The sequence below is a fragment of the Pelophylax lessonae genome, assembly GCF_965119305.1.
Source record: "Pelophylax lessonae genome assembly, chromosome: 4".
NCBI classification, from domain to species: domain Eukaryota; kingdom Metazoa; phylum Chordata; class Amphibia; order Anura; family Ranidae; genus Pelophylax; species Pelophylax lessonae.
Window position 1 is genome coordinate 203175926 of NC_138771.1, and position 25278 is coordinate 203201203.

The window sequence follows — 25278 nt, forward strand, 5'->3', positions numbered from 1 at the left end:
CCTAAAGCAGAGAGGGGGTAATCTACTAGCTGAGGACGGCCCATGGGCATAGCCGAGTGTTTTTTGTTCTGCCTAGTCCTACTCCTGCAGAAGGTGATATAACACTGTGGTTATGATTTATGGAGCACTGTGTCCGTCAATTAACTCAGAGAAATGGATTTTACAGTGAGAAAATAAAAAATTCTAGGAAATGGAAGGGAGGGGAAGATGGTGAAACGTATCGAGTAATACCCAGCCTTAACCACTGTACGGAGCAGAGCCCAGTGTTTTTTTTTCCCCTTATCCAAGAGAATAAACCTATTCCAATTCGTCCAAATTTTGTCATATTTTTCCCTGTCATGTTGAGCCGTTAGGGTAAGATCTTCCATTTTATTTATCTCCTAGACCTTCCGTAAGCAGTCACTAAGAGTGGGGGGGCGTTGTTGTTTTTTTCCAAAGCAATGGAATGCAGGATTTGGCAGCGTTCAGAATGTGATGCATTAAAGACTTCCTGTATTTTGGTACTGGAATGTGAGAGATGAAGTAGGAAAAAAGCAGGGTCATTTTGGATCTCGTAGTCAGTAAAGTCTTTGGTGAGATCACGGACTGCACTCCAGTAGTGAGTACGTTTCGGGCAGGACCAAAAAATGTGCAACAATGTTCCCTGTTCCCCCGTTCCCCCTGGCATTTCCAACAGAGATCCGTAGCGTGTGGATAAAATTTATGAAGTTGGGTTGGCACATGATACCATCTCAGTATTTTATAGTTGGTCTCCTGCAGTTTAGTGCAGGTGGACAACTTCAGTGAGAGCAGGGAGATATTCTGTTTCTGCTGAGATGGGAAGGTGTGACCAAGGTCCACCTCCCATTTTCCAAAGATGGTAGGAGGCACTGCTCTGGTGGAGATATCAAGAGGTTGTATATTTTGGAGAGAGGAAGAGATAAGGTACCCTGACCAGTGCAATACTCCTCGAAGGGCGTGAGAGCACAAAGGTTTGCCTCTGGGTTCGGTAGGTAATGGTGGATCTGAATTGCTTTTCAAAAGGTAAGTTGAAAGGATCCCTGAGCATCCGTCAGCTGGGTAAGTGTTGGCCACCTATTTGCCATCAGGTGTGGGAGGCCTGAAAAAGTTAATGCCTTCATGTCCAGGAATGATTGGTCCCGGAGACCAGGAGCAAAGGCTGGATTACCCAATATCTGGAACAGGGGAGACGCAGCCGAGGATATAGATGGATGATTGCAGAAGGAGGAAACCACTCTGGTGGTAGTTCCCACAGTAGTGTGCACTTCAAGGGCATGCAGCAGTGAATCCCTGCACCATGGTGCTCCAAATAAGACATCTGATTGGGTATGTTCTAGCTGTACCCATAACTTATGCCGGGAGTGTCGCCTCCAGTCTCAGTCTGCCTAGGTGGGTTACTTGATAGTATTTTAAAACATCCGGTAAGGCCAGGACCCTGTCCAGTTTGGGTCTCGTGAGAAGACTGCGTGAGATATGCATCTTCTTATGTGCCCATATGAATTTCGTAAACATGGTGTGTGTCTGCTTAAAAAAATCTGAAGGGCATCGTAATTGGTAAAGCTTGAAATAAATAAAGTAGTTTTACATCTCCCAAACCAGATGTGTAGGCCCTGGTGCCAGGACTCCAAGAGTTTTCGAATCTGGAGCAAGAATGGAGGAAAATTAAGTTTGTAGAGTCTGAGGAGGTCAGGCGGTATCAGGGTGCCTAGATACTTAAGGGCCGTACCAGTCCATTTGAACACAAGGCTGGTTCGCAAGTGTTGTAGAAGCGTAGGAGTGATGCCAACTCCCATGGCTTCGGATTTACTAAAATTCATTTTTAGGTTAGAGTAGGAACCATACATCTCAAATTCACGTAAAAGATTAGGGAGACTAATGGGTTGGTAAGGGAGAAAAGAAAGTAATCAGTGTAAGCCGAGACTTTACACTGTGTATAACCTATACGCAAACCAGTAATATCAGGATTAGAGCGAATTTTACAGGGAAAAGGTTCCAAGGTAAGTGCAAAGAGCAAGGGGGGATAAAGGACATCCCTGTCAAGTTCCGTTAGATATGTTGGATATCATCAAGGAATCCGACAAGATCCCATTACTCTTCACCTGAGCCGAGGGTATGGAGTATACCTGGGAGATCCAGTTCAGCTTATTTTCCCCGAGGCCAATATGTCGCAACAACCTAAATTGCCAGTTCACGCGATCGAAAGCTTTATCCCCGTTAATTAAAAAAAAAAAAACGGATGGGGTATGAGTCGTGCTCGCTACGTGTATTAAGTTCAATACTTTAGTCGTATTATCACATGCTTCTCGGGAGGGCACAAATCCAACCTGATCCAGATGGACCAGTTGTGGGAGATGGTCAGCCAAACGTGTCGCTAAAATTTTGGTAAATATCTTGAGGTCTGTATTCAAGAGAGATTTAGGCCTGTAACTACCGCAGGCGGAAGGGTCTTTGCCCTCTGTGGATAAGGGAAATATGTGCCCTCAAAGTGTCCTATGGAAAGGAAGATTCTGACCCTAAGGTATTAAAGAGCTTCAACATATGTGGCTCCAAAGTGGATGAAAAAGACTTGTAATATTGTAAAGTGAAACCGTCGGGTCCAGGGGCTTTCCCCAACTTAAAGGAGCCAATCACTGTTGGTAACCCCTCCTTTGAAATAGGGGCCTCTAAAATTGTGCGGACCTTCTCAAGAAGCTTGGAGAGATTAGAGGAAGAGCTATAATAGTCAATCTGTGATTGGGGGATACTGTGCTCAGGAAGGTTGTACAGAGAGATGTAGACCCCGAATTCCCGAGCGATATGTTTAGGGAGAGTGAGTTTTTTTTTTTTTTTTTTGTCCAGTCTGGGAGACTAAGTGGGGTATATAGCTGGCAGATCTTAATTTCCTCTGGCCTTCTTAAGATGGGAGCCATGCTTAATAAGTATCCCTCGAATCACTATCTTATGTGCTTCCAAAAGAATACCTGGGTCGCCGTCCTGGGTCTCATTCAATTGAAAGTATGTAGATAGTTCCTTGGAGACATCTGCTAGAATCTCCGGGGTTTGGAGAAGACTTTCATTTAGTCTCCAAAAGCGTGTTCCATTGGAAGGGACCTCCGACAATACATAGGTCAATGTGACTGGGGCATGATCGGAAAACGTAATTGTCTCAATGGTGGAAGGGGAGACAGATTGTAGTTGGGAATAGGGGAAAAAGAATAGATCAATCCTAGAGTAGGATTTGTGTGGTGCAAAATAAAATGTGTAATCACGTTCACTTGGATGCTGAAGTCGCCAGATATCTATCAATTGGGCATCATGTAGAGCCTGAGCTATCTGTCAACGAGCGCCAGGAGGAACCGAGGAACAGCCTGAGGATGTGTCTCCTCCTGGAGACGGGTACATTAAAGTCGCCCCCTAGAATGAGCTGACCCTCAGAAAAAGACGCAACTTGTTTCAAAACCTGACAAATAAAAAAGAAAATCCTGCTTCTCATTGGGCGCGTAGATAGTAGCAAATGTCACCCTAATGTCTTCTATTGGCCCCTTAACACAGAGATACCATCCCTCAGGGTCCCTAAGAGTCTGCTAATGCATCCAAGGGAGTTTAGCTGATATCAGAATGGACACCACTTTGGATTTCGCCGATACATCCGACGAATAGTAAGTTATGGGATAGTATCTATTCTTCAGTGCGGGTAGTCTTATCGTCCCTAAAATGAGTTTCCTGGATAAACTCCATGTCCACCCTGTTACGCCTTAGATCATTAAACAAAACTCATGTTTTTTTTCGGGTACATTGAGCTTTTTGGCATGGAGTGAGGGGTGGGGGGGGAAGGCAAAAGAAGAAGAAAGCGAGGGTTGAAGAGAGGAAAGGCTAGACAAGCACAGGAGGAAAGAAGAGAAAGGGATTAAGGACAGAAGAAAGACGGGATAAAGAGAGAGGTAGGGGAAATCAGTTCCCCCACAATCTAATGCATCACTGAGGAATAAGCCTACTTGTGGCACCCAGGTCTAAGTGGGGGAGCGTCTGGACAAGGACAGGTGACCAGAAGTCCCTCCCTTCCCACCCACCCAACCCAGCATGAACAATTGCAGTAAATCAAACAGAAGAAAACTCAACTAAAACTTCAAACAAAGTGGTACAATACCCACATAACTAAGTGCACAGTACATTAAAGCAAGAAAGGACCGAGCTTATACGGAGGTACCCCAGAACCAAATTGGCCAATAGCAGCATGTAGAACGTAAAACCAAGGCCATTCGTATCTCAGAGAAACCTCAGGTCTGGAAGCCACAGGAGCTATTGCACTGTGGCACCTTGAAAAAAAAAAAAGAATGGGGTTAAGGGGAAACTTGAGCCAAACAATGATGCTAAACCCCAAAGTATGCTTACATCCAAAATTAAAAAAACAGTACCGCATATATGCCCCATAGTACTGGATAGGTCCAGCCTCCCCCTTCTCCACAAGGAAATGATAGCGAACAGTGTAATTGCTTCCCCGCAATGCTAGGCACAGTTCATACGGAAGCTGCGGTCACAGTGGAACTAGGATTAGCCGATCGGCTACGGTGCCCTGGAGCTGCGACGGGGCCTCTGAGATCTCGGGGGTAAGCTTCTCCAAGTAGGTGAAACATTATTCCGGCGAGGTCCCCGTCGGGGCAGGAGTTGCAGCCAGTCAGGAAACTCAATCAGGCCCGTGTCCATGAAGGTAAAAAGGTCCTCCAGATCTTCTCTAGTGCGGAGAGTGAAGAACGATTGGTCTTTGCAGAAAGTGACGGAGAGGGGAAAGCCCCAATGGTAGGTGATGCCGAGGCGGCAGGCTAAGTCCAGGAGTGGTCGAAGGAGAGCCTGACGCTGTAGGGTCGCCCTGGACATGTCTGGAAGGATCCTCAATGATGCCTGGACTTCCACACCCTCTGGATGATCAGTTCCTTGTGGCTGTAGCACTGGTGGAGTCTACAGATCACATCCCAAGCTCTATTGGGGTCCGCCGAGGCGCGGTCCAAGGGCCTTATGAATTCTGTAAAATTCTAGGTTGGCCGGGAAAATGTCTCCTAGGAGCCTACGGACGATAGCGGAGACCGTTGCGGGTAGATCCTCCACGCCCATGGCCTCCGGGAGACCCCAAACGCGGATGTTGTTGCGTCGGCTTAGGTCCTCGAGGTCCTGCAACTGCAGGCCGACCGCTGAGTCAATATGCGAGGCCTGAGCAGCCTTTAGGGCGGCAATCTTCTGCTGCATCGTCACAATAGTGGTATCCCCAGTAGTTACTCTGTCAACGTCCCGACCTCTGTCCTGACAGCTTGTATCTCCTCCTAGTCAGCCTTACTAGCCCATATGGAAGAAAAATATATTTCTCCTTTCATCCTTCCAGGACGGCCTACATATAAGAGATTGTGGCTCCGCCTCACAGGAAACACAACTAATTTGCAGCTGTTAAAAGGGTCCCACCCATCCTTGAGCTACAGTTCAGTTGTGTTTCCAACCTCACATCGGAACGTTTGTTTTTTTACTAACCTGAAGGCAAAGGACTGTCTGAGAGGTACCCCTGGAAGGCAGCTTCGGTCGGCCTAATGGCAGGTTCCTCCCTAGCTGCATCCTGGAAACAGGAGCTTTCAGGTCGCCAACATGCCATGTAGTGCGGTTTACCTTACAGTGAAGGTCCCTCTATACCTGAAGTCCTGTTGTCTCTGCAGGAAGTCTCCTCCATTAGCTCCGTCGGGCGGTAAGGATTTTGAATTTCCCGCCAGTGAGCGCGCCTCAAGCCTCGCTATGGAGACCGGAAGTTCTGGCGGAAAAGGCGGAGCGGGTGATACCCGGAAGAGGCACAGCGTGGAGGAGACGCCGGGTCCATGTGAGCTCAGTGCTGGGGACATGGCTGATTCACCGGCTACGAGAGGGCTGAAATTGCCCCAAAAAGAGACTCGGTTGTCCGCACTCCCGACAGAGGAAAAAGCGGCAGCGCAGGTGGCGACAGGAACGGGTAAGTGACTACACCGTGGCAGGCCAACTGCTGTCTTTTACAAGACAGGCATGCCTGGCCATTTTCCTGACCTAATGTTAGCCGCAGTGGTAGACAAGAGATGCTATTGTGTCACATTGTGTCTCTTTTTCTTGTCTTCTTGTGTTTTACACAGGTCTGCCACCGGCACAGGAAGCCCCTGCCAGACCCCTTCCACAGTCAGCACTAGCATGTCTAGAAAATGTGGGAATTGTGGGGTTAGATTGTCTAAGTCTTACTTAAAGCCCTTATGCCATACTTGTATTAATAAGTTAGCAGGGCAGGAAGCATCAATCCTAATGAAAGATTTTCTTAAATCTATGCAAGAGGAAATGTTTGCTACTATTCAGTCATTCAGGACTACAGCAGCTATCCCTCAAACTCCAGCAGAGGAAGTATCCAAGGATAGCTTATCCTCACAGGACAGTGGGTGGTCAAGAGGACCCTCATCTCTCTGGTCTGGGTCTCAAACCATTCCCTCAACACGAGTCAGGGAACAGGAGGATCCAGGAGAAGGCACTAGTTACATGGGAGGTCCTTCCAGTTCAGATAAGGACTCAGAAAGTAACAGTGAGGAGGAAAAAGAGAAGTTTAAAAATAACAAAAATCTTTTTTCATTGGATTACATGGAGAGTCTCCTTAAAGTGGTACATGCCACTGAAGGAATCCCTACTCAAGTAAAGGAGTCTTCCAGTAAAGACAAAGTGTACAAAGGCTTGGAAAGAGCCATTCCCATTCACCAGTCATTAAAAGACATAATACACCAAGAATGGAAATGCCCTACGCATGCCTTATCCAGGCCAAATAGCTGGAAAAGAAGGTATCCCTTTGAGCCACAGGAATTGGAGGTATTTACAAAAAATCCAATACTGGACGCTCCTCTGGCACAGTTATCAAAAGGAACAGATTTGTCCTTTGAAAATGCCGGTCATATTACGGATCCTTTGGATCGCAGGATTGAATCCTTATTAAAAAAGGCTTGGGATTCTAACGCGTATAATATGACTACAGCCTTAGCTGATACCTGTATGGCCAGGAATGCAGACTTTTGGCTCAAGGAACTGTCAAAACAGGTCCCCTTAATGGCGGGATCACAAGACCTGATAGATTCCCTAGCTATGATTGGAAAAGCAGTATCCTACTTAGCAGACTCGGCTGTGGAGTCAATAGTAGCATCTGCAAAAACAGCAGCATTAGTAAATTCTGCTAGAAGGGCACTTTGGGTCAAAGCATGGGAAGGTGATATAGCCTCCAAAGGAAGACTTTACCCTTTGCGCATTACCCTTTGAAGGTTCATTATTGTTCGGTTCAGGACTGGATGATACCTTGTCCAGATCTGCAGAAAAGGGGAAAAAATTTCCCAGTAAGAGGAAGGACAAAACGGGAAGATATTCCTTTCAGAACTTCCAGGACAAAAATCAAAGAAGGCCTTTCAAGGGACAGGCCAGGAAAGGTGGTCCTGACAAGGGAAAACAAGGAACCAACTTATTGTTCCTTAAACCTGGACCTAAGTCCAAAGAAACCAACTGACGCCAGCATCAGGGTAGGGGGCAGACTGACCCATTTTGCTTCCCAAGGGGAAAACATCTCTGCCAGCCCCTATATTCTCCAGATAAATCGGGAAGGGTACCGACTGGAGTTTGCCTCACAGCCGGTGCCAGATATAACAGTGACCTATCCCTCAAAAATAGAACAAAAGAGGAAGGCACTGTTAGACGGTATTCAGGAACTAGCGGAGCAGAAGGTGATTTCACCTGTACCAAAGGGTCAGGCATTCCAAGGCTTTTACTCCCACATATTTGTGGTGCCAAAACCCTCAGGAAAATTCCGGCTAGTCATAAATCTCAAACTAAACAAATTTCTGATAAACAAGAAGTTCTCCATGGAGATCATTTATACGGTCAGAAAAAATCTGTACCAGAATGTCTTTATGACAACATTGGATTTAAGAGATGCTTACCTACATGTTCCAATTTATCCGGAACATCGAGCATTTCTCAGATTCGCCATTGTGACGGAAGAAGGCACTGCACATTGGCAGTTCAGAGCTCTTCCTTTTGGCTTGGCAACGAGTCCAAGGATCTTTACAAAAATCTTGGCCGAAGTAGTAGGCCATCTTCACCTACAAGGCCTAAGCTTGATTCCGTATCTGGACGATATGTTGATCTATGCAAGATCAGAAAAACAGGCTACGGCAGACACCCAAAAGGTGATGTCAGTTCTTCAAGCGGTAGGATGGCTATTAAATTTGGAGAAATCCTCAATACAGCCAGCACAGGTCCAAGTGTATCTAGGTTACAAGATAGATACCAGACTCAAAAAACTTTTTCTCCCAAGAGAAAAGGTGGAAAAAGTGGTCTCAGCGGTAAGAGGCATCTGCTCTCATCATTGGTGCTCCAGGAGACAGATCATGCAAGTTCTAGGGCTAATGACAGCATGTATTCCAGCTGTAGAGTGGGCCCAACTACATTCAAGAGACCTCCAATTTTTTCACCTGGCCTCTTGGAACAGGAGACAGGACTCCATAGACGAAAAAATTACATTGTCCCCACAAGTAATTTTGTCACTGAAATGGTGGACAGTCCCCCAAAACCTAGAGAAAGGGCGACTATGGGGTCAAGAGCTGCCCATAAGGATTACCACGGACGCAAGTTCCGAGGGGTGGGGTGCTCACCTAAAAGAAGCACGGACCCAGGGTACCTGGAATTCCAAGCTGAGTCAAGCCTCCAATTACAGGGAACTGAAGGCTGTGGAAAAGGCCTTAAAAGCCTTCGAGAAGGACATCCTAGGGAAAGAAGTCCAGGTCCATTCAGACAATGCCACAGCTGTAGCTTACCTGAATCCTCAAGGGGGGACCAGATCAAGCTCTCTGCTAAAATTAGCACAGGAGACACTGAGCTGGGCAGAAAAGAGTAATTTCCCTTTCAGCCATGTACATAAAAGGGAAGGACAACTGGGAAGCGGACTTCCTCAGTCGTCATCACATCAAACAGGCAGAATGGGAACTGAACCCCATAATTTTCCAACGCCTAGTCCAAAAATTTGGTCAGCCAGAAGTGGACAATGTTTGCCACTCAGCAGAACCAAAAAGTAGAACAGTTCTTTTCTCTGACAAAACAGAGGGGCATGCTGGGCTTGGATGCCCTAGCACAACCTTGGCCCTTCAGGCTAGCCTATGCCTTTCCCCCACAGAATCTAATTGCGAGAGTTCTGCAGAAACTCAGCGGATGGCCGCAACTACGCCTTATCCTGGTCACACCGGGGTGGCCAAAGAGAAGATGGTTTGCAACCCTGGTATCCCTATCAGTGACAACACCATGGAAACTACCAGAAGTTCCAGACCTGTTACTACAAGGGCCTCTAATTCACCCCAGACCGCAGTTCTTTCAGTTAGCAGCCTGGGTAGTGAACGCCAAATCTTAAAAGAAAAAGGATGCTCAGACAGAGTTATTGAGACCCTCCTTTCAAGTAGAAAGCCAGTAACTAGGAAAATTTATTCCAAAATCTGGAAAACATTCTGTACTTGGCAGAGTCAGAAGAAGGATTCCTCTGCCTCAATCCTGATGATCCTGGATTTTTTACAGGATGGGGTAGATAAGGGGGTGGCGGTAAACACCCTTAAAGTACAGGTAGCGGCACTTTCTGTTTTTTTAGACAAAAGTCTGGCCAAAGAACCTTTAATTAAAAGATTTCTGTTAGCCCGGGGAAGAGTATCTCCAATTAACAGAACTAATGTTCCAGTTTGGAACCTAACGCTAGTACTAGAGACATTATCTAGTGAAGCATTTGAACCTTTAGGCTACATTCACACCTGAGCGCGTTTTTTACTGCGATTTTACCGTGATTTTTACCGCGATTTACAGGCGTTTTTTATGCAGGCGTTTTTTGATTGAATAGATACCAATGGAAAACGCCTGTAATCTGCCCAAAAAGAAGCTCATGTACTTTTTTGAGCGTTGGGCGTTTTGTAAACAGCATCAAAACGCTCAGATGTGAACAGGGGCCATTGAAATGAATAGGATTTGTCTTGTTGGGCGTTTTGAGAGCTGATCCTAGAGCAGAAAAACTCCCCAAAAACGCCTAGATGTGAACGGAGCCTTAAACAAAATTAGTTTAAACATTTTGTCAATTAAGTTAACCTTTCTGTTGGCAATCACCACAGCCAGGAGAGTGGGAGATTTACAAAGTTTATCCATAAAGGAACCCTTTATGCGAATTCTCCAAGACAGGGTGATTCTTAAACCAGACCCACTGTACCTACCCAAGGTAGTGTCTTCCTTTCACAGGAATCAAGAGATGGTTCTCCCATCTTTCTGTGAAAAACCTAAGTGTGCAAAAGAACGAAAATTCCATTGCTTAGATGTAAGAAGGTGTCTTCTAGCATACTTAGAACCAAGGGCTTTAGAAGATCTAGCCATCTATTGGTTCTACATTCTGGACCAAGGAGGGGATTACAAGCATCAAAACCCTCAATCTCTAGGTGGATTAAACAAGCCATTAGTATGTCATATAAGGTGTCAGGTACCCCCACACCAACAAATCTAAAGGCACATTCCACAAGCGGCATGGCAACTTCCTGGGCCGAAAGAGCCGGAGCATCCTGGGAGCAGATCCGCCATGCAGCCACCTGGTCCAGCCAAGATACCTTCTTAAAGCACTATCGTGTGGAAGTACTGTCACAACAAGACCTTGCCTTTTGGCAGAAAGGTTTTAAAGGCAGTGGTCCCGCCCTAAGGTAGGCCAGTATGGATTCCTTTATTATCCTCTCATATGTAGGCCGTCCTGGAAGGATGAAAGGAGAAAACTTACCGTTAGTGTACTGGTAACGGCCTTTCTCTTAATCCTTCCAGGACGGCCGGCCTACTTCCCGCCCAAGATGGTGTTTTTAAAAATGTATATATATGTATATGTATATATGTGTAGCTGTATGTTATTGAATAACTGTATCCCTTGAAAGTTCGGTTGGAAAGGTACTTTTCTATTACTGAAGCTCAAGGATGGGTGGGACCCTTTTAACAGCTGCAAATTAGTTGTGTTTCCTGTGAGGCGGAGTCACAATCTCTCATATGTAGGCCGTCCTGGAAGGATTAAGAGAAAGGCCGTTACCAGTACACTAACGGTAAGTTTTCCAATATATTTAGGTAAAAAATTTTAGAAATATATTGAATATGGCCAAAATTGTAGCATTTCAAATATATTTCCAATATATTTAGGGAAAAATGTTTAGAAATATATTGAATATGGCCAAAATTGTAGCATTTCAAATATATTTCCAATATATTTAGGGAAAAATGTTTAGAAATATATTGAATATGGCCAAAATTGTAGCATTTCAAATATATTTCCAATATATTTGGGGGGAAAATTAATTTTTTTAAAAATGTTTTAAATATATTTTTCTTCCATGTGGGAGGTAAGGAGAGGAGCAGAGACCTCAATTCCTCAACCGTCCCCAGTGTCAAGAGGGGCCTGTGAGGTACTCGGTGCAAGGGTAAGGAAGATTGCCATTGTGTCCAGAGGTGCCTCTGAGGCGGACCAAGGGGCAAAAGAGGCCTGGGATGCTGCCGCCACATGATGCAGGTCTCGTGCCTCCGCCATCTTGTGACTTGGAGACGGTGTATGCGGGGTAGAGGAAAAATGGCAGATTTTCCACAGGTAACGGTTTCTCTGGGGGTCACGCTAGCTCTGGGGGTACCCTTAGTCCTCTTCTTCGTTGAGCGCATTCCATAGTGGGTTGAGCTGAATAAGCTGGGCTGGGTGATGGACGGAGCTCACACAAAAGACAGCTTCACACGGCCATGTCCAAGTCATGCCCCCCCTACAGAAGTTTTACATGTATATCTGCAGTCTTTTAGGACTCTTAAAAAAGTGCACATCGTGTTAGAAATTTTTCATTCTATTTCAGCAGTGAAGGGGAGTCTGAGCATACACTGTGTGTGAGCTAATTGGAGGAAAGGCACACACCCCCCTCCACATAGGCAGAGGAACGAAGAAACTTGCAGAGCTGTGCTGGTAATAGACAAGCTCTGTGCCTATTTAAGTCCCCTCCCACAAATTTCCAGTTGGAGAACTTGTCAGAAGTTATAATGCTGATAACCGCGGAACGGAGCAGCAGAAAGACATAGGACTAAGGATTTTTGAGACAGCTAAGTAAACACTGCAGATATGTGCATAAGTCAGACTTCATACTTCAGCAAGCGGCTGACCCCCCCCAACCGCTGTCACAATTCAAATACAACGTGGCCATATGGGGCTCCACCAGCATGGCTGTATCATTCATTCAGTTCCCTGTGAATGAACACACCAGAAGCACTATCTTCCATCGTAGTAGATGGCTTGCAGTTCCCAATGAACTGCAAGAGTGCTTTCATAGTTCATTGATCTTCCTGGTCAGTAACCGTCTGCCCATATGGGAGGTATGGGCAAACATCTCTACTGACAGTATGCAGGAGCTTGACTTAGCATCCGCAGTCTGCTGATTGTGGGTAAAATGTTTTACAGGCTCCTAAGAAAAAAAAATGCAAATTTTTTACCTGCATACAAGATGTACTTTTTTTTTTTTTTTAAAAGATGAACTTATCCTTTAAATTTGTGTGCAGTTGTTGCTTTACTAGCTTGCCGATGTCTACTCCAGGCAATGGAAACCAGTGTGCTGCAACCAGTTAATTAGTTTGGCTGCTTTTCTGTGCAAGCTTTTTAATCTAACAATAAGGCCTTAGTGCATGCCTTTAATACACATGGTAGGGGTTTGGTGTACACTACAGGCTGCCCTTTGGGTATTTAACAGTAGCATCACCAAGGCAGCCAATGAGCTAATTTCCTGCAGATCAAATTTTACACTTTCTGACCTATTCAGTATACAGTAGATATGTGCAAAGGTTGGTCGCACATAGCAACCAATCAAGTTTGTTTACATAAAGCCATATTGCCAAATAAGTAAGTTCTGTTTTCCTTAGGTTGTTATTCCTTCATCATTGTTCTTCATTCTCTTAGTAGATTGGCTTTTATGTTTTAGTAGGAAGAAGTAGTCCATGAAAGCTTAGCTAAGTATGAGAGAGTGCTATTTCTGGGTGGTCACAGTGAGGCAGTGGTATTGGCAAAAGCAGAAACACTGGTGCTTATGTAAAAAATTGACCCTTCTGGTCTACCCTTTTTGTTTTTTTTTTGTTTGTTTTTTTTTTTGGTTAGGCAATTGAAAGATTAAATTTTTTTGAAAGGTCCTAGAGCACCTACATATCCAACTGTCTAAAGTCTAATTCACTTTACTTAATAGCAGTTATAAACCTAAATCCCAGTATCTCATGTTTAATGTTACTTTAGTAATGTTTGCTTGTATATTTTATAAATTACAGTTCTAGCTGCTTTCTATAGGCATGGTTGAGTTTACAGTTTCTTTTATCAGATGATTTCCAATATCCTTATCATATTTCTTAAACTTGGAGGTGTACCCATGGAGCTCTGGACCAATGAACAAATGTCTTTCTAAAGTACATTACTGTTCTTGTTGCATCTCACTTCTTAGTATATTGTGAATTTGATAAGGGAGGGATCCTGCATATGAATAATTGTTTACATGGACACATGGCAATTTAACCTCAGGCTGCGCAAGGGTGTTTTTTTTTTTTACAGTAAGGGCAAGAAGACTGTGGAACTCCCTTCCACAAATGGTGGTAACTGTGGCTAGTATGGCTACTTTTAAAAGACTCTTGGACATGCATCTCGGAGATCAAAACATTCAGGGGTATGGGAAATGAATACGTCCACACACACACCTACACAGGTTGAACTGGATGGACTATTGTCTTTATTCAACCTCAACTACTATGTAACTATGGGGTTACCAATTCTAGGCTTAAGCTGGCCAAAGATTAATTGAAATTTGGCCGAATCAGCAGTGACTGGTCGAATTGTGATCTATCTATGACTGTTTCTGCTTGACAAAAGACAATTTAATGTTCGACTTCTGTAGAACAGGAATGTTTGAAAAGTTTTCTCAATTGGTGGCTGTAGCTGCTGATTGGTGATCAGGCACATAGTCCCGCTCTCAGAGTACAGTGGCACAGCAGGGAGGATTTCGTCATCCACCTTCCTTGTGCGGATGGGGGAATCCATTTCTATCAGCCCACTGAGACTCCATTAACACCTTAGAGTTTTGTAGCTTGAAGCTCAAAGCTCCAAAGTGCTGGAGGAGAAAAAAAAATAGATTTTTCTCTATGGAGATGGTTCACACCTCCACTACAAATCGCCTGAAGCTAAATTCTCGATGCTCAAAGTTCTAGAGCTTTTTTTTTGTAGCTCAGATTGGTATGCTATTGAAGCGTTTTTCCATTCCACAGAAATGCATAGAAACCCTTGATTTGCATGTTTTTGAGAGTTTCTGCACGGTTCTGAACTTTTTTTTTTTTTTTTTTAGCGCAAATGCAATATTAAATAATAAAAATGAATAAATAATCATAAATATAAAAGAATAAAAATAAAGTGACCCTAGCAATAATATTAACCTCTACAAATAACTCCTAACCCTAATAAGAAATGCCCATACAAACACCTGGAAAAACACCTTATACTCAAAAACACGATGCTCAGGTGTGATTGAACAAAAAAAACCTAAATCAAATAATTTATGGTCAGCCTTAGAAGTAGGTGCACAGCCTGTAGTAGTGGTCAGTATCTAGATTTGTTGCTCTCGATGTAAAAATAAAACATGCAGGATTACTCATAATAGGTATTCAGCTTTTCTATGACCATGTTCATTCTGTCCTTTTTAATTGAGTATTACTTGACACTAGAGCTGCACGATTAAACAATAAAAAAATGATGCACCCCCCACGATCTTAAAACAGCATGTCCTCGATTCTTACAGAGCTGTTCTCTGCTCACTCACAGCCATCAAAAAAAAAAAAAAAAAAAGCCCAGGCAAATGATTATCAACATCGTTGAGACTGCTAGATGACTATAAACACAATGTTTTACAATGTATCTTTTCATTCTTTTAGATCAAAGAAACAAACTTCTGTCTGTAAGCGAGGGGAGTTAAACCTCTTAGTGCCGTTTCCACTGCGGGTTCCCGCATCGCATTCAACTCGCAGGCAGTACACACTGCCATATGCAAATCGCTGGGGGGTGTCAATACTAAGGTAACAACACCCCCAGATCAGTTTGCATATCGCAGTACGAACTGTCAGTTCGGCCATGAATCAGATCACTTAGGTGTGAACACCCATGCGATCCGATTCTGGTGCGGACCCAAAAAAGGATCCTGTGCGAGCTGTGTCCGAATGCAATGCTAATTCAGCCATACAATCTGAATTTGCATCGCACAGACATCACATGTAAATTGCAGAGCAGTGCGCTCCCAATCACATGCAATGTCTGTTATCGCACATATGTGAATCGGGACTTAAAGACTAAAGCTAGCCATACACTAGCCGAAAAATCATTCAAATTCATTTTCAAGAAACGAAAAATCGGCCGCGAGAGCAGACGAACGTGCCATTATGTAATGACTGAATTTCGAACGATAAATCGCTCAATGGACGTTTTTCGTTCAGTTTGTCACATATGCCTAGTGCGAACAGTTCGACAGAGAAACACATTAACCTTTCAATTTATCATTGGTTCGGCAGAATTTTCCAAACTGTTCCTTCGATTTTTTTTTTCGGCTCTGAAAAGTTAAAACCTTTTTTCTCTTACGTCCTCCGACAGTCGCCGCCCACTCATAAAGTCTTTACCAATGGGGGTATTGACTTCCTCTCCTTAGGAGTAGCTAGGCAAAAGACTTGTTAAAACAAAAGCATTTACATAGACACACCCATAGGGGCTGCCCACTGGTCCAATACCCCCCTGTAATAGCCATCCCAACTCAGTTTGTCTTCTGCCTAGTTCAGTAGATAGGCTTCCCTGTGCTGGGGCTACAGTCTCAGCCTTCTATTGTATGATTTTATTTTCTGCAAATGTCATTTTTTCTTTGCATTACTAGCTGTTTTTTGTTTTGTCAGCGTTAGTCGGATCTTCGGATGAAGACGGTGTTTGCGGAGCTGGGAATCGGACTGGTCGTCCTGGTGCTCCGGGACAGAGGATCAGATGGAATCCCAGCCCCCCATCGAGCGGTTTGGCAGGCTATGTGTTTGCCCTGGCCTCACAAACGACCCATCCCTGTCCTCGGGGATGCAGCCTGTGAGGTGGCTACCTCACCGGACACATTCACGGTTTGTCCGTGTACTGCTGGTGTCCTGCATTTTCTGGCTGATGGCACTCCCCTGCCATCTGAGGGTGGGTGGTTTCCCGTTTTGATATAAGGCACCCCACGCTATCGGGTACAGGTAAGTACACTGTGTGGGGCCTCTGTCTGGGGTCGGCAGTCCTGTGTGTCTGTGGTGTCCCCTATGTCTGTGCATTTTTGGCTCCCTGATCCCAGTCCCTGCGGGGTTTTTTTCTCTCACAGCCAGCGCTGTGTGGGGTTTTGGGGGATCCCTCTCCTGTGTCACTTTAGGGTGCTTGGAGGTACAGACACGGGCGGCGACCGCTGCGGGGTTAAAAAAACTGCTGGTCCGCCATTTTAGGTGTGGGCAGCATGTCTGGCTTCACTATGGGCGCTTATACAGCATTGTATGTAGTGTATTTGCGGCGCCATCTTGTGTGTGGCAATCGATCGTTCCGAGCACATGTCGGCGGCCATTTTACCGAAGCCTCCCTTTACTTTACATAGGCATCCATGTTTCCTTAGCCTGCAGCCTCAGTTCAGTCTCTGGCGGTGACATCACTTCCTTCCTTCACTCAGGAGCGACCGACGGTGGTGGTAACACACTTGTGGGGCTCTGTTTTGCTGTCCTTCTTTTCCTCCCTTGTGCAATCTTCCTGGCTACAGTTTGTCCCTGCGGGGGGGTCTGTGTTCCACAGTCATTGTAGCGGTGTACTGCGGGGTCCGCGGCGCGCTTAAAGGGCCAGTACCTTAAAATAAAAAACTTTTTTGCAATGGAATCCCAGGACAGCAAATTCCCTCCAGCCTTAGTGGGGGATTCTAGTTCCCTTGAATCCTCTACCCTGACTGATTTGGCTGCTGTAGTGGCAACTTTGGTATCCAAAATGGATGTGCTGATGACTGAATGTGCTGCTAGAAAAAGGCCTAGGATTTCTTTTTCTTCTGATTCTGAATGTGACATGGTTGCTGTAGGTAGCGTACCCCTTTCAGGGTCTCGCTCTTCTCAGGACCCGCAAGAGTCTGAGGGGGAGGCGGAGGTTACAGGGGTGGATGAATCCCCCCCCCCCCCCCCCCAGGGACGCCTGAGGAACGCGCAGCTATGGATGCGCTGATTCTTGCCATTAAAGAAACACTACATTTAGAGGATGAGCCCAATCCTCCGGGCATTGTGTCCTCTTTTGGTACACACAGGACCCGCAAGACGGCGCAGGTTTTTCCTTGCCCCGCTGAGTTTCATCACACAGTGAATGAGCAATGGCGCAATTTAAAACACACCTTCACGGTGCCTAAAAGGTTTCAACTTCTCTACCCTTTTGCGTCTACTACGGTTGCACGCTGGTGTGTGGCTCCTCAAGTGGATCACACTGTAGCCAGACTGAACAAGGCTACTCTGGTTTCCACCGAAGATTCTCCGGTACTTGGGGATCCTACGGATAGGAGGCTGGAATCTCTTGCCCGCCATACCTATGTGGTGGCGGGTTCCATGCTAAAGCCTATTTTCGCCTCTGTAATGGCGGCTCAGGCTGTGGCGGATTGGACCAAGGTGCTAAGACGCACTCTTGTGGCTGATTCTGCCCCCCCTGCTACCGTGGAGATGGTGGACCAGATCTATCAAGGGGACATGTATTTGTGCGATGTGGCCTTAAATGAGGCCCCATTGGCTGCGCGCCTGTCCAGTGTCGCAGTGCTTAACCGTCGACTGATATGGTTGAAAAAGCTGGTCGGCTGACTAGAAATCCAGAAAGACGGTGGCTGATATTCCCTATGCGGGGTCTCGCCTTTTTGGAGACTCCCTGGATGAATTGGTTAAAGGAGTCACTGGGGGCAAGAGCACTCTGCTGCCCCAGAATTCTAAGGGCAAATTTGTCCGCAGCAAGCGGGGTCCCACCTTTATACCTAATCGGGGTCCTTTCGTGCCTTCAAGGCACAGTACAAGGGGAAACCCTTCAAGGGCCAGGTTGGCCAGAGAAAGCCCTGGGCTGGCAAACAAAAATCCGGCCAAGCTGGTGCGGTGGCTCAGTCCGCCTCTGCATGAAGGGGCGCCCTCACCCATTTCAGGGGTGGGGGGACGTTTGCGCGGTTTCCTCCAACCTTGGCTGCTCCGAGTTCCGGACAGGTGGGTTCAGGAAATCATTTGATCAGGATACAAGATCGAATTTCTTTCACGGCCGGCAGACAGATTCTTTCCCTCAAATATTCATGTAACCGCCCTGGGGTCAAAAGACCTGCATCAAGCGGTACAGGATTTCCTCGCTCAGGGGCTAACAGTCCCGATGCCTCATCAGGACAGGTTTCGGGGGTTTTACTCTAATCTGTTCACTGTGCCCAGAAAGGAGGGTAAAGTGCGTCCGATTCTGGACTTGAAAGCTCTGAACCGATTTGTGCACGTTCGAAAGTTCCGCATGGAATCGCTCCGCTCGGTGGTGGCCTCCCTGAGTCTGGGAGAATTCCTGGCCTCTATCGACCTGAAGGATGCGTATCTACACATCCCCATTTTCAAGGGTCATCAGAGGTACCTCTGGTTTGCTATCGCGGAGGATCATTATCAGTTTGTGGCGTTTACCTTTTGGTCTCGCTTCGGCACCAAGGGTCTTTACCAAAGTGTTGGCGCCTGTTCTGGGACTGTTGCGGGCACAGGGCATTGCGGTCTTGGGATATCTGGACGATCTGCTGTTAAGGTCGAGTGCCAGTCGTAGCCTGTTGCGCGATCTATCCACGACGGTCCAGATGCTCCAGGAGTTCGGTTGGACCATCAACGTTCAGAAGTCGACATTGTCTCCTTCGGTTCGTCTCCCATATTTGGGAATGGTTCTGGACTCTGCTAAGGCAAAGGTGTTCTTACCGGAGGACAAGCTCTGGACCCTGCAGTCCGAGGTCAGGTCCCTCAGGGACAACGAATCCTCGTCACTCAGGACCTGTATTCGGTCCCTGGGGTTCATGGTATCGGCCTTTGAGGCGATACCATTTGCACAGTTTCACACGCGATCTCTCCAAGCGGAGATCCTGGCCAGGTGGGACAGACTACCTCAGTCCTTGGACCTGAGAGTGTCTGAGTCGCCAAACCAGAATGGATCTCTTGTGGTGGCTTCAGTCCCCGGCTGTTTCGGAAGGAAAATCCTTCCGGCCGTTACTATGGACGGTGATTACCACGGATGCCAGCCTGTCGGGCTGGGGTGGCGTCCTGGGCATCCTATCTGCCCAGGGCACTTGGTCGGAGGAGGAATCCTCCCTTCCGATAAACATATTGGAATTGAGAGCGATCAGGCTTTGCCAGCTCCGCTGGTCGGATCGTCTTCAGGACCATCCTGTACGGGTGCAGATGTATAATGCCACTGCGGTGGCATACATCAACCACCAAGGGGGCACCAGGAGTGACCGGTATTCTGTCTTGGGCCAATACTTGTGTCCCGGCGTTATCGGCAGTTCACATTCCGGGTGTGGAGAATTGGCAGGCCGATTATCTGAGCCGCCAGACCCTGGACCAGGGGGAATGGTCCCTGCACCCGGAGGTATTTCAAATGCTGTGTGCGAAGTGGGGATCCCTGGATGTGGATCTGTTCACGTCTCGGCTAAACCACAAGGTGGAAAGATTCGTGGCAAGAACGCGCGATACTCTGGCAGACGCCTCGGATGCGCTGGTGGTGCCTTGGCATCAGTATCGTCTGATCTATGCCTTTCCTCCGATTCAGTTGTTGTCCAGGTTCCTTCGCAGGTTGGCCTCGGAACAAACACTGGTGATTCTGGTGGCGCCGGACTGGCCACGCCGGTCCTGGTACGTGGACATCGTTCACCTGGCCGTCGAACCTCCATGGCGGCTGCCAATGCGAGAAGATCTGCTGTCTCAGGGACCGATCTTCCATCCTGCTTTTCAGTCGCTGGCTTTAACGACATGGCTGTTGAAAGCCAGGTCCTGAGAGACAGCGGTCTCTCCTCAGAGGTCATTCCTACTCTAATCAAGGCTAGAAAAGCCTCGTCTGGTAAGATTTATTACCGTACATGGAAAGCTTATTTTGCCTGGTGAGTCCAGGGGTTTCTCTCCTCGTTCATACTCTGTGGCGAGAGTGTTGGCTTTCCTCCAGTCTGGTGTGGACCAGCGCCTTGCGTTGGCCACAATTAAGGACCAGGTATCTGCACTGGCTGTTCTTTTCCAGCGCCCCGTGGCATCTCATTCTTTGATTCGCACCTTTGTTCAAGGTGTGCGTCACTTGGCCCCACCCCGAAGGGAGCCCTTACCTCCATGGGACTTGAACTTGGTTCTGTCCATGTTACAACGTTCCCCGTTTGAAAACATCAGGGAGATTTCGTTACCTCTGCTGTCTAAAAAGGTTGCCTTTCTGGTAGCGATCACTTCTGCTCACAGAGTGTCGGAGTTGGCGGCGTTGTCTTGCCGCTCCCCTTACCTTGTGGTTCATAGGGATAAGGTGGTCTTGCGCCCTAACCCGTCCTTTCTTCCAAAGGTGGTTTCGGATATTCACCTCCAATGAGGACATTGTTTTATCTTCGCTCTGTGCGAATCCTAAGCATCCTAAGGAGATTGCCTTGCATTCTTTGGATGTTGTCAGGGCGATCAGGTTTTACCTGTCGTCGACTGAATCCTTTTGAAAATCGGATTCTCTCTTTGTCCTTCCTGAGGGACCTCGGAAGGGTATGGCTGCATCTGCGGCGACCATTGCAAAATGGATCAGACAGACAATTGTTCAGGCCTATTCGTTGAAGGAATGGGTACCACCCTTCCCTGTCAAGGCGCACTCTACCAGGTCGGTGAGTATGTCCTGGGCCCTCCGGCATCAGGCTTCGGTGGCCCAGGTGTGCAAGGCTGCGACTTGGTCGTCAGTGCACACTTTTTCCAAATTCTACAAGATTGATGTTCTGGCATCAGCTGATGCCTCCTTTTGGCCGCAAAGTTCTCTGTGCGGCAGTGCCGTAGGGGACCCTATTTGTTGTTGCGGGTTCCTGGCTGTTGGGGTTGTTTACCCCCTTGGTTATTTGCTTTCCTGGGTTGTTGCTCCTGTTGAGCTTTTTTGTTGCCCAGGAGGTTTCCTTGCTGTTCATGTAAGGTTCCTTTCTCTGATGTGGGTACTGTGTGGCCTTTCTGGCGGTTGCATTTCCCTCCCCTCATGTCTACACTGCTTTGGGACGTCCCCATTGGTGAAGACTGTATGAGTGGGCGGGACTGTCGGAGGACATAAGAGAAAACTGAATTTTTGTAAAATCTTACCGTAAAATTCCTTTCTCGGAGTCCTCCGACAGTCGCCGCCCCCGCCCCTCTTTTGGGGTTCTTATACACTTAACTGCTTGCTACCAAACTGAGTTGGAATGGCTATTGCAGGGGGGTATCGGACCAGTGGGACAGCCCCCATGAGTGTGTCTATGTAAATGCTTTTGTTTTAACAAGTCTTTTGCCTAGCTACTCTTAAGGAGAGGAAGTCAATACCCCCATTGGTGAAGACTGTATGAGTGGGCGGCGACTGTTGGAGGACTCAGAGAAAGGAATTTTACGGTAAGATTTTACAAAAATTCTGTTTTTCTATTTGTTCCCATTAACTGGACGAAAAACGAACGATCGGACCAAATGACAGATTTTCGAACGATTTTTCGGCTAGTGTATGCCCAACATAAGCCATATCCTGACACTTGCTGCTTACAAGTTAAAATCGGTATTTTTTGCTAGAAAATTAATTAGAACCCACAAACATTACATATATTTTTTTAAGCAGAGAACCTAGAGAATAAAATGGCCATCGTTGCAATCTTTTATTTCACACTGTATTTGCGCAGTTTTTTGGGGAAAAATACACTTTAATGAATTCAAAAGAAACTAAACAGTAAAGTTAGCCCAAATTTTTTTGTATAATGTAAAAGATGATGTTACACCGAGAATCATGAGAGGAAAGTGATAAAATCCTGATCTTTATTCTAAGCAAAAAAATTGTGATTCTCATTTTATCCAGAATCGTGCAGCTCTAATTGGCACCTACTTTAATGGTATGTCCCTCATTTTGCTTGCAGGTTCTAGATTATTTTAATATACAGTATAGTATCCATTTGTCGCTTATTTCTCATGTTTTGTCTTTGTCTGCCTTTTTGTACTTAGGGGATGGAGAATTCAATGGAGCATTGTGCCTCAAGTATCAGAGCCTATAGTAAGTCTGACATTTCACTGTCCTACAGAACTTTTTCATTGTGAACGTCGTAGTTTAGTTATTGCCATGTAAACACCTTGTAAAGCCATCCTGAAACCTTAAAAAAAAATAAAAAATCCTTTCTCTTACCTCCTCTGACAGACGCAGCCACTTCATAGTTTCCTCACAAATGGGTAATGCGCCATGTACAGGAGTAGACTAGGCAGTGAAACTATTTAGAAAAACTTTTCACTAGACACACCCTTAGGGGCTGTCTCCTTAGACATTACCCCCAGACACATCCAGCTTACTAATCCGTTTCTTGCTGCCTAGTGTTAGGAGTGGACCTAGGTTTCACTGCTTGGACTCCGGTCTCAGTTTATTGTTTTTGAGAAATGTTTGTTTATTTTCCTTTACTCACTCTCACTAGCTAGTGTGAGGGGGCTCCTCCTGATGAACTACAAGCGACAGCCGGGCTGAGGTTTTGCACTGGATAATCTAGATCCTTATGGTCTCCCAGACTGGCCGAGGAGCGGTCCGCCCAAGCTTCGCCACGACGGATGGGGACGAGCCTGCGAACGAGGTTTTTGCTGGGACGCATCACCCTGGAACACCCTGGCTGCAGCGTACCCTTCTTGGCTGGCAGCACCCCACTCAGGGTGGGAGGTAAGCTGCCTCAGAGCGGAGCCCGCAGTCCCTGGTATGGTGAGTGCTACTGTCCCCCTGTGCCCCTGGGACAGTCGTCGAGGGGAGGGGGGGATCTGGCAGAGGCTGTTCATCCTGCTTTCTCTGGTCTGCCAGCTAAAGGGAATCTCCAGCAGTAGCGCGATTTGGCGGTGCGGACCGCTAGCGCGGATTTAAAAGGCCAGTGTACCTTTTTTTGTCATTTACAAAAATGGTGTCCCAGAGTAAAAATTTCCCTGACCTTGTGTGTGCATCTGGGTCTCATTCCCTAGCATCCCTGTCTGGGGTCGTGGAAGCTCTGGCGTCTAAAGTTCTTGTCATGTCACAAGTTCCTATTAAAAAACGGCCGATGCCCTCTCAATCTTCTGATTCTGAGCCTGAAGTGGTTGCCACAGACACTGCTCTCCCTGAGGGCTCCCTGTCCTTACACTCGGACGGCAAGGTGGAGGAGGAGGAGAAGTCCTCAGCTGCAGTGCGGGAACGCGCTTTGGTAGACTCACTGATTTGCTCCGTCAGGGAGACTTGCATATTGATGATGAGCCCACACTGTCAGGAACGTGGGTTGTCTTTGGCTCCCGCAAAGCCCAGAAGTCGGGTTGGGTTTTCCCTTGCCTCGAGAAGTTTCACAAAACCATGAACGAGCAATGGCGGTGCAATAAGCACATGCTAGCAGTACCTAAGCGTTTTCAGTGTCGCTACCCTTTTGCAGACTCGGTTTCTAATTGCTGGACGGTGTCACCTAAGGTGGACCACACCGTGTCCCGGCTGAACAAGTCCACGGTGGTTCCCATGGAGGACTCCCTGGTGGTTTAAGGACCCGGTGGACAGGTGCCTGAAATCTCTTTCCCGCCACCAGCGCTTGGGGGTGGGCTCGCTCCTCAAGCCTGTGTTCTCTTCTGTGCTGGTCTCTCAGACGGTCACGGAATGGATCAAGGTGCTTAAGAGCAACCTGTTGGCGGAGTCGGTTCCCCCACCTCTCTTCGAGCTCATGGATCAAATGGCCCAAGCCATGGTGTATCTGTGTGACGCGGCTCTGGACGAGGCTCCCCTGGTCGCACGGCTGTCTGCGGTGGGGATTGCAATTCGCTGCATGGTCTGGCTGAAGAGCTGGTCGGCCGACCAGGTCTCTAAGAAGACCATATATGATCTCCCCTTTTTGGGGGAACGCCTGTTTAGTGACTCCTTGGATGAAATGATCAAGGGTCTCACAGGGGGTAAGAGTACTCTTCTACCCCAGTCCGCGAAGGGTAAGGCGCCCCGCGGTAAGTTGGGTCCATCCTTCAAGGCTCATTGGGGGCTTTTTCGTGCCTCAGGGGCGCAGGAAAAAGGTAAACCATGCAAAGCCTCTGGCGGAAACCAGAAGGCTAGGTCTGGCAAGCCCAAGGCCGGTCAGTCCGGTGCTGTGGACAAGCCTTCCTCCGTATGAAGGGACGCCCTCATGTGGCTGGGGTGGGGGGATGTCTGCGTAACTTTTCAGAATCCCTGGACATCTCTGTTTCAAGACAAATGGGTTCACTGACTGATTCATACAGGGTACAAGATGTTTAAAGCAGTGGTCCTCAGCTCCAGTCCTCTGGGCCCACTAACAGGCCAGATTTTAGGTATTACCTTGGGGATATGCAGACTAGAATACTGCAATCACTGAGCCGCAAATGAGATCACCTGTGATGTAATTTAGTTATCTTGCAAACCTGGCCTGTTAGTGGGCCCCCGAGGACCAGAGTTTAGGACCACTGGTTTAAAGGATCTCAAGCGAGCTGTGCAAGATCTTCACACAGGGTGTTATTGTCCCGGTTCCTCAGCAGGTCAGGTTTCGGGTTTTTACTCAAACCTGTTCATGATGCCCAGGAAGGAGGGCAAAGTGCGTCCTATCCTGGACCTCAAATATCTGAATCACTTTGTACGGGTGTAGAAGTTCCGGATGGAATCAGTCCGGTCGGTGGTGGAGTCTTTAAATCAAGGGGATTTTCTGGCCTCCATTGATTTAAATGATGTGTACCTGCACATCCCTCTCTACAAAGGTCGCCAGCGGTTTCTCTGCTTTGCAGTAGCGGAGGAACATTTTCAATTTGTGGCATTACTCTTTGGTCTAGCTTTGGCTCCCAGGGTCTTCATCATCAAGGTTTTGGCTCCAGTGCTGGCTCTGCTGCGCAAGAAGGGGATTGCGGTCCTGGGTTATCTGGACGATCTCCTGCTATGGGCAGGCTCATGTGCCACTCCGTCCGGCGATCTGACTGCCACCGTTCAGACGCTCCAGGATTTGGGTGGACCATCAATGCCCAGAAGTCGGC

The 25278-nt window shown here is 47.0% G+C and overlaps 1 protein-coding gene across 3 annotated transcripts in view; it reads left to right on the forward strand.

Moving 5' to 3' along the window:
- Positions 1 to 25278, forward strand: part of GRAMD4 (GRAM domain containing 4) — a 396610-nt gene that overhangs the window by 229313 nt on the left and 142019 nt on the right. For all 3 annotated transcript variants that reach the window (XM_082253353.1, XM_082253354.1, XM_082253355.1), the window contains one exon: positions 22276 to 22324. In XM_082253353.1, coding sequence (XP_082109479.1) covers positions 22276 to 22324 — 49 coding nt within the window. The remainder of the gene's footprint in view (positions 1 to 22275; positions 22325 to 25278) is intronic.